At 34.7% G+C, this 13191-nt stretch overlaps 1 protein-coding gene across 1 annotated transcript; it reads left to right on the top strand.

Moving 5' to 3' along the window:
* The first annotated feature begins 772 nt into the window (after window positions 1-772).
* Window positions 773-12527, top strand: LOC114922719 (vomeronasal type-2 receptor 26-like). The gene is made up of 6 exons (XM_029284562.1): window positions 773-792; window positions 1240-1531; window positions 4497-5342; window positions 8811-9038; window positions 9754-9880; window positions 11617-12527. Exons 1-6 carry the CDS (start codon window positions 773-775, stop codon window positions 12525-12527), a joined length of 2424 nt encoding a protein of 807 aa, XP_029140395.1.
* The last annotated feature ends 664 nt before the right edge of the window (window positions 12528-13191 follow it).

Genomic DNA, 13191 nt, shown 5'->3' with positions numbered 1-13191 from the left:
TCTTTCCATTCTTGTTCTTTTTTTTGTCTCCTATCAAAATCAACATCATTCATGTCAATTAATACATTTATAACAGTATGCCAACTCCAATGGCAACTAGAGAAAAGAAGTTGTTCTAGTAAGGCTTTGGGCAAGATGCTACTGCTGAAAATATCTGTTCTGGTGCTATTCCCTCAATTGACAAGTTACACAACTACTGCTAAAAGCACCATCAGCAAATCCACTCATTTTCTTCAGAGGTTTTATCAACCAGGAGACTTCATTATTGCGGGAATTCTTCCTCAAAGCATCTTACAATCAAAAGTAGCCACTTTTCATAAACAGCCATCTCATGACCCAGCCAACGAAAGACTGTAATTATGATTCATTTTAATTATAACATAAAGAACAGGCTTTTCACCATAATCACTAAAGAGATAGAAGGAAAGAGTATACAAGATTTTTAAAGCTGAAAGAATGAGGGGTACATCCCTTAGGAGTTTAGGTACATGAAACTTCACATATAAGAAAGACTATTAGATTTCTTCCCTTGCATTTTCATATGTTTGCTATGGATATATTGAGCTACAGTATTCAACTGCAGTAAGTGCACAAAAAATCCCATCCACGCTCATTGTTTGTTAGCAACTCCACAAATGTGGTTGTTTATAATTTAATTTAATTTAATTTAATTTAATTTAATTATTGTTATATGCATTCTACTTTTTATACAGAAATTAAATGAGCTGGAGATTGGTTCTGGTGATCATTTCAATCATTCACTCACTCAACCATGGCTGAAATCATTGTCACGTAATTATCCCCTGTGCTTCCCTTTTCTTTCTATGTATGTACAGTGAGGGGAAAAAGTATTTGATCCCCTGCTGATTTTGTACATTTGCCCATTGACAAAGAAATGATCATCTATAATTTTAATGCTAGGTTTATTTTAACAGTGAGAGACAGAACAACAACAAAAAATCCAGTTAATAAGGATTAGATCCAATATGGCTAATCTCCTAGTTCCCGTCTCTACTTTTTGGGAGACAAAGTTGTCTGCTGAGATGTGTGTATGTATGTATGTATGTATGTATGTATGTATGTATGTATGTATGTATGTATGTATGTATGTATGTATGTATGTATTGAGGGTTTATTAATCCCATCACTCTGCAAATATGATATTGAATTATGATAAAGTTGATGTGGTGGACATATTTTAAAATCAATATACAAAAACATGTTTAACTGTCCTTATAGGGTATTGACTCAGAGCTATCAGCAAATCCTGGCATTAGTGTTTGCTATAAAGGAGATCAATGAAACCCCCTGGATTTTGCCTAATATCACCTTGGGCTTTGATATCTACAATAATGAATTCAGACCACAGTGGACTTATCTTGCCTCAATGGAATTTCTCTCTTCACAAGACAGATTCACCCCTAACTTCAAGTGTGACACCAAAAGGAATACAATCACAGTTATTGGGGGACCAGATTCTAAGACCTGCCTTGACATGGTCACGACTTTGTTCATCTATAAAATCTCACTGGTAAGAAATGTGCAGGTAGCACATCATTAATCCCAAGAGAAAAGTCTCTGGTTTTCTTTCTATATTCACTTTAAGAATTTTCTGCATTAATATATGAATCCTACTCCAATATTTCTTTGCTTTATCACATGTCCACCATAAATGACAAAAAGTCCCTTCTTTACATTTACATTTTCAACATTCATTTGAAATGTCTTTATACATTCTTGATAACTTATCTGGCATTAAATACCAATGATACCTCATCTTGTAAAATTTTTCTTTTAAATTGTAATTTAATGTAAAGTTTAAATCTTTATTCCACATATTCTCCCATTGTTCAAGCATTACATTATATCCAAAATTCCTTGCCCACTGAACCATACAATACTTTTATTTGTTCAATTTCCAGATTTAAGTTCAGTCACATTTCATAGACTTTAGCAATAATATTTTCATCACTACCACACAATAGAATTTTCAATTCATTTTTAATAAAGTTAAACCCATGATTCTTTTGGGTCTAATTTAAATATTTCTTTCAATTGTAATTATGTAAGCCAGTGGCAGACATGGATTAGAGGGTAGGATTACCCAAATTAAAAGATATTATTTTACCATAAATCCACCAATTGAGCCTCATCACCATTTCTTTTATAAAAAAGGCTTCTTGTGGAGAAACCCAAACCAGCACCTTTGTATAAAACCTTGTTTTATATTTATTCTAAACTCTCAAAATGGCACGTCTAACAAAATGATTGTTGAAATCAACATTTACTTTAACTTTATCTCACCACAGGTAACCGTGCCAGCCAAACCTTAATTCATGGTCTTCTAAATCCAGTAACCTCTTATTCTGAAGGTTCACCCATTCTTTTAACCAGACCAAACAGCAGGCATCAAAATACAGTTTCAAATCAGGTAGACCCAAATCCCCTCTTTCTTTAACATCTTGCAATAGTCTATATCTAATTCTTGCTTTCCCCCCCTACCAAATGAACTTTGAGATGTCCCTCTGCCATTGTTTAAATGGAATATCAGTTGTGAGTATTGGTAGTGTTTGAAACAGGAAAAGCATCTTTGGTAAAACATTAATCTTAAATACAGAGATTCTACCCAGTAGTGATAAGTGCAATTTATCTTATCTTAGTAAAACTTTTTTAATGTCATTCCAGAGAGTCACATTTTTTTTAACAATTTAGTGTTTGTGTTTGTTAACATAACCCTCAAATATTTCACCTTTTTCTCAAGCCTGAAACCAGACATTTTAGTCAGTATGTCACCATTCTGTGAGGTTATATTCTTAATCAGCATTGATCTTTTTCTGACTCCATAACTCAATTGTAAGCCACATATATTCTCTTCTGTTGATAGAATCTATTTCCTCATAGTACTTTAAAAAAAAATACTTCATATTGTCTACATGCTTTCAAACACAAGATCAGGAGACTGTTCATGAGTGTTTTTGAAAGACTCAGACTTCTTTCTCAAAGACTATTCTATTCTCACTTCAACAGGAATCATTTCACAAGATTGAAAGAAAGTCTTATTCATTCAATCCTTCAGGGTCTATTATTATAATTTCGTAGGTGAACTGTCCTCGAAATAAATCCTTCTCCAGTGATTTTTAACTACAGGTAATCCTTGACTTAGAACAGTTCATTTAGAGACTTCATCACTAAAAAGAAAAATGACTTATGACCATTTTTCACACTTACAACCATGACAGCATTCCCAGGGTCACTTGATCAAAATTCAGACAGTTGGCAACTGACTCATATTAATCATTGTTTCAGCATCCCAGGTTCATGTGATCACCATTTATGACCTTCTGACAGGCAAAATAAATGGGAAAACCAGATTCGTTTAACAACTGTGTTTACTAACTTAACAACTGGAGCAATTCACTTAACAACTGTGGCAAGAAAGATCGTAAAATGGGGCAGAACTCACATAACAAATGTCTCATTTAGCAACATAAATTTTGGGCTCAAATGTGGTACCTATATTCTTTTTTCCACATTTTCTTTCTGAAGCTGTTTCAGAGGATAAACTTCACTGGTTATAGAAAAGCTAACAAATGACCCAAATAGCATTTAAAGATCTGAGACACATTATATATTACATGCATGCCAAGGCCATGATATTTTCAATAATATGAAGCTGAAAACCATATTTCCAGTTTCTAGAAACAATATGAAGATATGATATAAATATATTATATATTGTATTCCACTTAACAGAGAAGTGGAGTGCAACAACATCTGTCAGACAACTGCCTATAGAGACACACAAACTGAATTCCACAAGGACTCATGGAATCACCAATTCTTTAAAAAGTAATGAGAGTTTTATCAAATCACATGACATTTTGTGGTTTCTTAGATTTCAGACACTTTGGAGATTGCACTTGACATCCTTTATATGAGCTCAAATGACTGAAAACTTTTGCAAAACTGAATAGTCCATATGTAATCATATTATGAGTAGAAAGTTCCTGAATCCTTCATGTACAATTACTAAAAAAAAGTGCTTGTGATCCAAATTGAAACTAACTGAAATCAATGGAAATTAGATTTATCTATAACTATCTTAATTGTAATATGTCTACAATGATTATGAAGTATGAACATTATCCTGTATTTATAAAAAAGGCAACAATCTCAAGAGCTAAGGTGGAAGCCTGAAATTATAAAAAGGAGAAAGAGAACAAGAATGAGAAAGAGGAAAAGAAAAAGAAAAAGAAGACAATGGGTTTTTGGGGGGTTGCTTCTAAATATAGAAACAAAATGGTGGGAGGAAAATGGAAAACTTCACCTACTGTATATAGGAAAAAAGCATGAACTAAAAACTATGATTAGAAAATTTAATCAGTCGATTATTGTTTAATTTGTCTTTTCAATAAATATCAGTGTTCAGTTGATTTGGGAAAGACACAAGACAGAAAACTCTATTTTTTCTTATCCTTTTGAATCTCATTCTTTAGATGATATACGGTTCTTCTCCACTAATAAATAACAAAGAAACAGCTCATTTCTTTCACCCAATGTTCCCAAATGTCAAACATCAGGATATGGGAATTCTCAGATTGCTGCTTCATTTCAGTTGGGTCTGGGTTGGAGTCATTTCCCTTGATGATGACAATGGAGAAAGATTTGTAGAAAACATACTTCCCGTTTATGCCCAGAGAGGTATCTGCTTTGACTTCATAGAAAGATGTTGCATTAAATCCAGTTCTAAGGATGGTGCAGAGGTACTGTTAGATTGGTTTCCAATATCCAAAGTCATTCTGACAAGTACTTCCAATGTGGTCATTGTATATGGTGAAATGCAGACTATGATAGCTTTGAGAGTGTTGATTGCTTTACCCCAAATGGATGATCAAGAAATGGAATCCAAAGTATGGCTTATGACAGCCCAAATGGAATTCACATCACTTCCTTTTCAAAGACATTGGGGTCTAGGTTTCATCCATGGTTCTTTATCATTAGCAGTTCATCGGCAGGAAATGTTAGATTTCCAGAAATTTCTCAAAGTCAGAAATCATATTGCAGAAAAAAAGGATGGCTTTGTGAGAGACTTCTGGGAAAATGTGTTTAATTGCTTTTTCTCCAGCTCTAATGAATATGGAGAAGTCTGCACTGGGAAGGAGAACCTGGAAATGCTTCCTGGATCTGTTTTTGAGACAAGCATGACTGGCCAAAGCTACAACCTCTACAATACAGTCTACGCTGTAGCACATGCTTTCCACAACATGCTTTCATCCACATCTAAATATCAAACAATCACAGATAAGAAAAAATGGAAACTTTCATATATAAAAATTTGGCAGGTGAGGCACTGAGCTGACAATCTTATTACATTAGAGTTTTCTAGGCACATTAATCTTGTATTATCACAGTATCTCTTATAAAGGATTTGCAAATCATGTTGAATTCAATATTTGAAAAGCCAGCAAAATTTGATTGTAACTTGCTATGGATATTTGAAGAGAGCACATCTTTATTTTAATGAATTGATGGCTTAATTTGATAGAAGAATTATTGAATCTGTCATACCAAAAAAACTACTACAAAAGACAAACTAGAAACAAAAATTAAAATAAGCAAGAAAATGGTAAGAGAACACCTATCCAACCTTGACAAATATAAATCACCTGGAAAACCCCCCCCCCCAGAGTTCTGAAAGAGCTGGAAGATGTTATCTTAGAACCATTGTACTATATCTTTCAAAAATCCTGGAGCCCAGGGGAAGTACCTGAGGACTGGAAAAGGGCTGATGTGGTTCCCATCTTCAAGAAAGGAAAAAAAAATAGACCCAGAAAATAACAGACCAATCAGTATAATATCAATACCTGGGAAGATCTTGGAAAAAATAATCAAAAAACAGATCTGAGAACAACTAGAAGCAAACAAAGCTATAACTAGTAGCCAGCATGGGTTTGTCAAAATCAGATCATGCCAAACCAATCTTATTTCATTCTTTGATTAAGTGATTAAATTAGTAGACCAGCAAAACACTGTGGACATAATATACTTAGACTTCAGTAAGGCATTTGACAAAGTAAACCACAACCTGCTGCTTGGTAAGCTAGAAAAAGGTGGGATAGACAATAACCCCATTAGATGGATCTGTAGCTGGCTGACAAACCATACTTAGTGAGTAATCCTCAATGGTACTACATCCACATGGAGAGAAGTAAGCAGTGGGGTACCACAAGGCTCCATCTTAGGCCTAGTACTCTTCAATATCTTCATAAATGACTTAGGTGAGAAAATAGAAGGGGAACTCATCAAATTTGCAGATGATACCAAACTGGCAGGAATAGCCAACACCACAGAAGACAAGCTCAGGATCCAAAAAGATCTTGACAAACTTGAACAATGGGCCCTATCCACAAAATGAATTTTAATGTGGAGAAAAACAAAGTTTTACATTTAGGCAGGAAAAATCAAAGGTTTAAGTACAGATTAGGCAAGATCTGGCTCAAAAACAGCAACTGTGAGAGGGACCTTGGAGTCCTAGTGGACGATCATTTGACTATGAGCTTGCAGTGTGCAGCAACACCCCAAAAAGCTAATACAATCCTGGGTTGTATAAACAGAGGCATAGAATCAAGATTATGTGAAGTATTAGTACCGCTTTATAAAAGTAAGATCACACCTGGAATACTGCAACTAATTTTGGTCACTATACTACAAAAAAGATGTTGGGACCTTTGAAAAAGTTCAGAGAAGAGCAACTAAAATGATCAAAGGCCTGGAGACTAAAACATATGAAGAAGGGCTGCAGGACTTGAGTTTGGCTAGTCTAAAGAAAAAAAGAAACAGAAGTGACATGATAGCAGTATTCCAGTATTTGAAGGCTACCACAAAGAAGAGGGCATCAAACTATTCTCCAAAGCACCAGAGGTCAAGACAAGAAACAATGGTTGGAAACTGACCAAAGAGAGAAGCAACCTGGAATTAAGGAGAAACTTCCTAACAGTGAGGACAATTAACCAGTGCCTTCCAAAATCATGGGTGCTCCATCACTGGAGATTTTTAAGAAGAGACTATTTAGTCCCTTGTGTGAAATGGTATAAGTTCTCCTGCTTAAGCAGGGGGCTGGACTAGAAGATCTCCAAGGTCTCTTCCAGCTCTATTCTATTCTATTTGTACTATAACAGTCTGGTTTGATAAAACAATGAAACAAGACAATTGCAACCAGCCTGCCTTCCATAGAAAACATGTATATTGTACAGATTAGAAGAAGGGCTGAGAAGATATCTGCAGATCCCTCACATCCTGGACTTAAACTGTTTAAACTCTTCCCCTCAGGATGGCGCTATAGGGCCTTGCATGCCAAAACAACTAGAGCCAAGGACAGTTTTTTCCCATCACTCTGATGAACACCTACTGTAATTCTCATAGTGCTGTCTAATGTCTATGTCTTATTATTTATCCTTCTTATTATCTTCTTTAATCCCCCCTTTATTGGTATTATTATTGTTATGATTGTTATTATTATTCTGTTACATGTACATTGGGAGCTTCTGTACCGAAGACAAATTACTTGTGTGTCTAATCACACTTGCACAGATAAAGTATTCAATTCAATTCAATTCAATTCAATTCAATTCAATAGTGAACTACAAAATGTAATGAGAAACATTAGAAAATTTCAGCTGCCCTCATTTTGGGCAGAATGAAGTGTAAATAGCTTTAAGATATAGAGACAGCATTATTTTCTCAGCACTTCCCTTTTTGTACCAGTGGTCATCCTGGCATTTCCCAGTACTTTATCAGTAGGATATATGTGAATTGCTTTCTCTCACACATCAAGAAAATTTACCTTAAAAATTATGGAAGATATTTTCCACAATACTCCAATGGACATGGTTTATGGAAGTGATAAAACATACTAACTGACTATTCATGACAACATCAGAGAAACGTTATTTATATGTGGAAGGATAGCTTTTTCAATTTTTGAGATATTGCAAAGCTAGAAGGTTTAGCATATTTATCCTTGATTAAAAGGCTCAAGATACACTTTGATGCATAGAATCAGTTCAAAGATTCAGTTCAAGTTCATGATATCACTGAATATTCTCTTCATTCGGTTATCTCTCCAAAGCATCCATAGCCCTGCCCATTCGACAGAAAGTGTGAACCATTTTACTACTAGGTTTTTGCAAATCACTTACTTTAGTTTCACTGCGCTGATTCCATTAAAAAAATCAGTGTAGATCATTTCAAAAAAATAAGCAGATTTCTTATGACAACAGGATGTAATGGGGATTTGACAACTGAATTGTCAAATTGAGTTTAATGCAGATTTCTAAATAGGTTTGAGGGAAAACGTGTACAAATCCTTCAACTTGATGCAGAGAAATCCAATTCAATTTGATAATCCAGTTTGAAGATTGATTAAATTATCTTTAAATGAAAACTCCAAATGGAATATTTGCATAACCTCCTCTAGATAGGATTCTGCAGTGAACCTGACTGTGACATTTTGATGTTTTCCTTGATATTTTCTTTCTATTTCTTTCTTATTACTTAATATTCATATTAATAAACTTCTATATGTCAAGCTACAAAATTAATTTTTTATTCTATTTTCTTTCCCAGTCTGCATCTCTGCTTCTTTGCCATGATAATCCCAATTGTTTTAATTTAATTCCTTCCACCATTGCTACTATTCTTCCAAAGACTATGATTAAACCTTTTGAAAGCTTTTAAAAATCACTTAAAAGAGCATTGTTCATATGTATCATTTTCCATGATCTTATACATTTGTTGTCTCTCCATCTCAGTTACACTACTTTTTAAGACAAGTGTCATTTAACAACAACGCTGGGGAAAACGTTTTCTGTGACCAAACTGGGGAATTGGAAGCTGGTTTTGATATTGTCAATTGGATCACCTTCCCCAACCAGTCTTTTGTTAGAATTAAAGTGGGAAAGATTGATCCCATGGCTTTTCCAGAAAATGTGTTCACCATTCATGGAGATGCCCTTGTCTGGCCTCAGAGATTCAATCAGGTAGGTCTTGAGTACATTTATCAATATCTGAAATATCATTCATCACCATCTTCTTAAGCAAACAGATTGAAGTGCAAAACCACTCCTTATGCAAATTCTATCATTATTCCTTGTGTTTTCTCCAATAGATAAAGCACTTTAAAAGAATAACTAAACTTTTCAAATTCAAGTCATCTTTAACTGTGAAATGGGCAGCATATAAATTTAATGAATGAATAAAAATGAATAAATTTGTACACAATAAAATCCATTTAAGTGACATATTTCTGACTGTATATTAAAGCTTTGAAGATAATTGGTGTTTGTCCTTCTACCCAATACTCTTTCATGTGAATTAGTAAAGATAGTATCTGTGGATGCAACATACTTCTCTCATCTACTATATTATATGCTTAAATATGTTGATAATCTTTTAAGAGAACTTCAAAATTTCTTGCTTAAAATACTCTATTAATGGTTTTGTTGGCTTTGACTCTACCAGATTTATGAAGACATATTCATAGATTTGATTGGTTAAAGACTTGTGCTGCAACCTTTCATTTGGGACAGATGCTGATCCAAAGATAAGTCTTTTCCCATGTATAGTTCCAAATTTGTAAGGAATGAACTTTATGATATTGTCTTTGTCAGGTCAATCTATTTCTTAATTGTAGCTATAAGACTAATTGACAGAATTCAAAATATCTCTGGTTTTTTTATTTGTCTTTTTTTACAGATTCAGCCTTTGTCTTTGTGTAATGACTATTGTTCTTTAGGTCATTTTAAAGCAAAGAAAGAAGATCAGCCATTTTGCTGTTATGATTGTTTTCCATGTCCAGCAGAAAAAATTTCAAACCAGAAAGGTAAGAAATGTGGGATAGAAATGTTTTTTTTTTAAAGAATAACAGCTACAAATTCTATTTTCCCTAATTATTTGTGGCTCATTTTGGGGTAGCAAGAAGGATAAGATCAACATTACTAGTGATCTATAATTTTGAAGTCCACAATGGAACCTGGAAAGAACCATATTTAATTTTTAAGATATTTGATACTACTTTCACATGCCAGTAATGATGGCATTCCTCCAGTTACACTGCAATGAGTGGAAATGTCCTACCTTTTACTGAGCAATCTTCCTCAAGTGGTCTAGAGCTTTCCAAAGTTTTCTTCAATCTCTAGATTACTTTTGTTAATCTTTTTTCAGATTGGGAATTATAGACAGTCAGGGAGACCTCAGAATGATTAAATATTTATGGTACAAAACAAGCTCCTTTGCCATGGTTCAGGCATAATAGATCCACAGTACCAAATGTGTCATACATAAGTCCTTATTATGACTGGTCACTTAGCATCCATTCAAAGTTATGATGGACCTAACTAAGGTTCCAATGGTCAGGGCTTCACCATGGTCATATGTCTGAACTTCAAGTGCTTGGCAACATGGCCATATTTATGGCCATTTGCATGCATCCCATGAGTACACAATTGTGTTTTATGACAGTTTATGTACTAGAAAGAGTACAGAGAAGAGCAACAAATATGATCAGGGGACTGGAGGCTAAAACATATAAGGAACGGTTGCTGGAATTGGGAATGTCTAGTCTAATGAAGAGAAGGATGAGGGGTGACATGATAGCAGGGTTCCAATATCTCAGGGGCTGCCACAAAGAAGAGGGAGTCAAGCTATTCTCCAAAGCACCTGAAGGCAGGACAAGAAGCAACGGATGAAAACTAACCAAAGAGAGAAGCAAGCTAGAACTAAGGAGATTTTTTTCTGATAGAACAATTAATCAGTGGAACAACCTTCCTCCAGAAGCTGTGAATGTTCCAACACTGGAAGTTTTTAAGAAGAGATTGGACAGCCATTTGTCTGAAATGGTATAGAGTTTCCTGCCTGAGCATGGGGTTGGACTAGATGACCTCCAAAGTCCCTTCCAACTTTATTATTATTATTATTATTATTATTATTATTATTATTATTATTATTATTATTATTATTATTATTATTATTATTATTATTATTATTATTATTATTATTATTATTATTATTATTATTAAAGTTGTGCCAAAACTTACTTCTGGATTTTGGCAAAACTGCATCCATAGTGAACTATTTGTTTGCTTAACAACCATGGCATTCACTTAATGACTTCAGCTTCACTTAATGACTGCTGCAAAAAATCAATGGTTTATGACTATCGTACCTTGTGACCATGATTGGCAGGCTCCATTACAGTTGTAAGATGAGGACTACCTGCATCTTGTTTAACATTATAACATCTTTAAAACTTACTCCATTTTTAAGCACAGTATTAATTGACTTATGAATATTAAATCTACATGAAGCAACTTTGGAGCAGACACCAAAGAATGTTTCTTCTACTATCAAAAATTTCAAACAGATTTAAGTTGACAGATTTTCCTAACCAAGGAGATTACAACACTTTGTTCCAAATTTCTAGTAATAGCTTATCTTCATAATACTATTCAGCTGTAAAAAGCTGATCTGTAGGTTTGGAATTATCCAAAATCCTTTAGAAAATAACTAACTAAATAAATGCTCAATGTCTCATGTCTAAAGCCATGTTTTCTTTTTCAGATATGACTAATTGTTTTGAATGTCCAGAAAATCAACATCCAAACAGTTTCCAAGATTCCTGTATCCCAAAAGATATGATTTTCTTATCCTATGAAGAACCTTTGGGAATCAGTTTAACTGTGTTTGTTCTTTGGTTATTGTTCATCACAATGTTGGTGCTTCTAATTTTCATTAAGTATAGGAACACTCCCATTGTCAAAGCCAACAATCAGAACCTCACATACATTCTTCTCATTTCCCTCCTTCTCTCTTTTCTTTGCATTTTCCTATTCATTGGCCAACCTCAGAAGATCTCTTGTCTTCTTCGGCAAACTTCTTTTAGTATTATTTTTTCAGTGGCTATTTCTTGTGTGCTTGCTAAAACTATCACAGTGGTTCTAGCCTTTCTGGCCACCAACCCAGGGTCCAAGGTGAGAAAATGGGTGGGAAAGAAATTGGCTAACTCTATTGTTTTTTCCTGCACTTTTATTCAAATCACTCTTTGCACCATGTGGTTATCAGCCTCTCCCCCCTTCCCAGATTTTGATAGGCATTCAAGGACCAAAGAAATTGTACTTGAATGTAATGAAGGGTCAGTTAGCATGTTTTATTGTGCCCTGGGCTTCCTGGGCTTCCTGGCCATGGTCAGCTTCACAATAGCCTTCCTAGCAAGGAAATTACCTGACAGCTTCAATGAAGCCAAGTTCATCACCTTCAGCATGCTGGTCTTCTGCAGTGTTTGGTTGTCCTTTGTTCCAACCTATTTAAGCACCAAGGGAAAATATATGGTGGCTGTGGAGATTTTCTCTATTCTTAGCTCCAGTGCTGGTTTACTGAGCTGCATCTTCTTCCCCAAATGCTACATTATTCTGTTAAGATCTGACTTAAATAATAGAGAACAATTAATAAGAAATAAGAAGTCAAGAAAGTGATGTTCTCAGGAGATCAATTGCAAAGAGAATAATGAACAGCAAACAGGGTGAACTAGAAATTCAGGTTAATGAGGGCAGATATGATATTATTGCCATTACGGAAACATGGTGGGATGAAACCCACAAATGGAACACACAGCTAGAGGGATTTAAATTATTTAAAAGAAACAGACCAAATAAAAGAGGAGGTGGAGTTGCTCTCTATATAAGAAATAACTACATCTCTACAGAAATAGAGCACAACAATGATAACAACTGTCTTGGATGCATTTGGGTCAATATAAAAGGGGAAAAATGACATTGCCATAGGTGTATACTACAGGCCACCCAGCCAAACACAGGAAATAGATGAACTTTTTGCTAGTCAGCTAACTAAAGTATGTAGGAAGCACATCACAATAGTAATGGGGGACTTTAACTACCCTGACATCAACTGGGAGAAAAACTCTGCACCAAGTGGAAGATCAAACCTAGCAGACAACTTTGTCTCCCAAAAAGTAGAGAAGGGAACTAGGGGATTAGCCATTTTGGATCTAATTCTCACTAACAGAGATGAAATGATAGAAGGTGTTGAAGCCATAGGAACCCTGGGAGGAAGTGATCATGCAATATTGGAATTCAACATTATGGAAGCACAAGCAATAGAACACAGTCAAACTAGAGT

The sequence above is a fragment of the Protobothrops mucrosquamatus genome, unplaced genomic scaffold (assembly GCF_001527695.2).
Source record: "Protobothrops mucrosquamatus isolate PMUCROS unplaced genomic scaffold, P.Mucros_1.0 scaffold711, whole genome shotgun sequence".
Classification (NCBI taxonomy): domain Eukaryota; kingdom Metazoa; phylum Chordata; class Lepidosauria; order Squamata; family Viperidae; genus Protobothrops; species Protobothrops mucrosquamatus.
Note: the sequence above shows the minus strand (reverse complement) of the source record. Positions and strands in the feature narration are given on the sequence as shown.

Bases quoted from the DNA above. Each gene is read 5' to 3' on its own strand.
- LOC114922719 (XM_029284562.1), top strand. From the start codon at position 773: ATGGCTGAAATCATTGTCAC. The intron at 793-1,239 runs GTAATTATCCCC...CTGTCCTTATAG, and splicing joins ATGGCTGAAATCATTGTCAC to GGTATTGACTCAGAGCTATC. The intron at 5,343-8,810 runs GTGAGGCACTGA...TCTCCATCTCAG, and splicing joins CATATATAAAAATTTGGCAG to TTACACTACTTTTTAAGACA.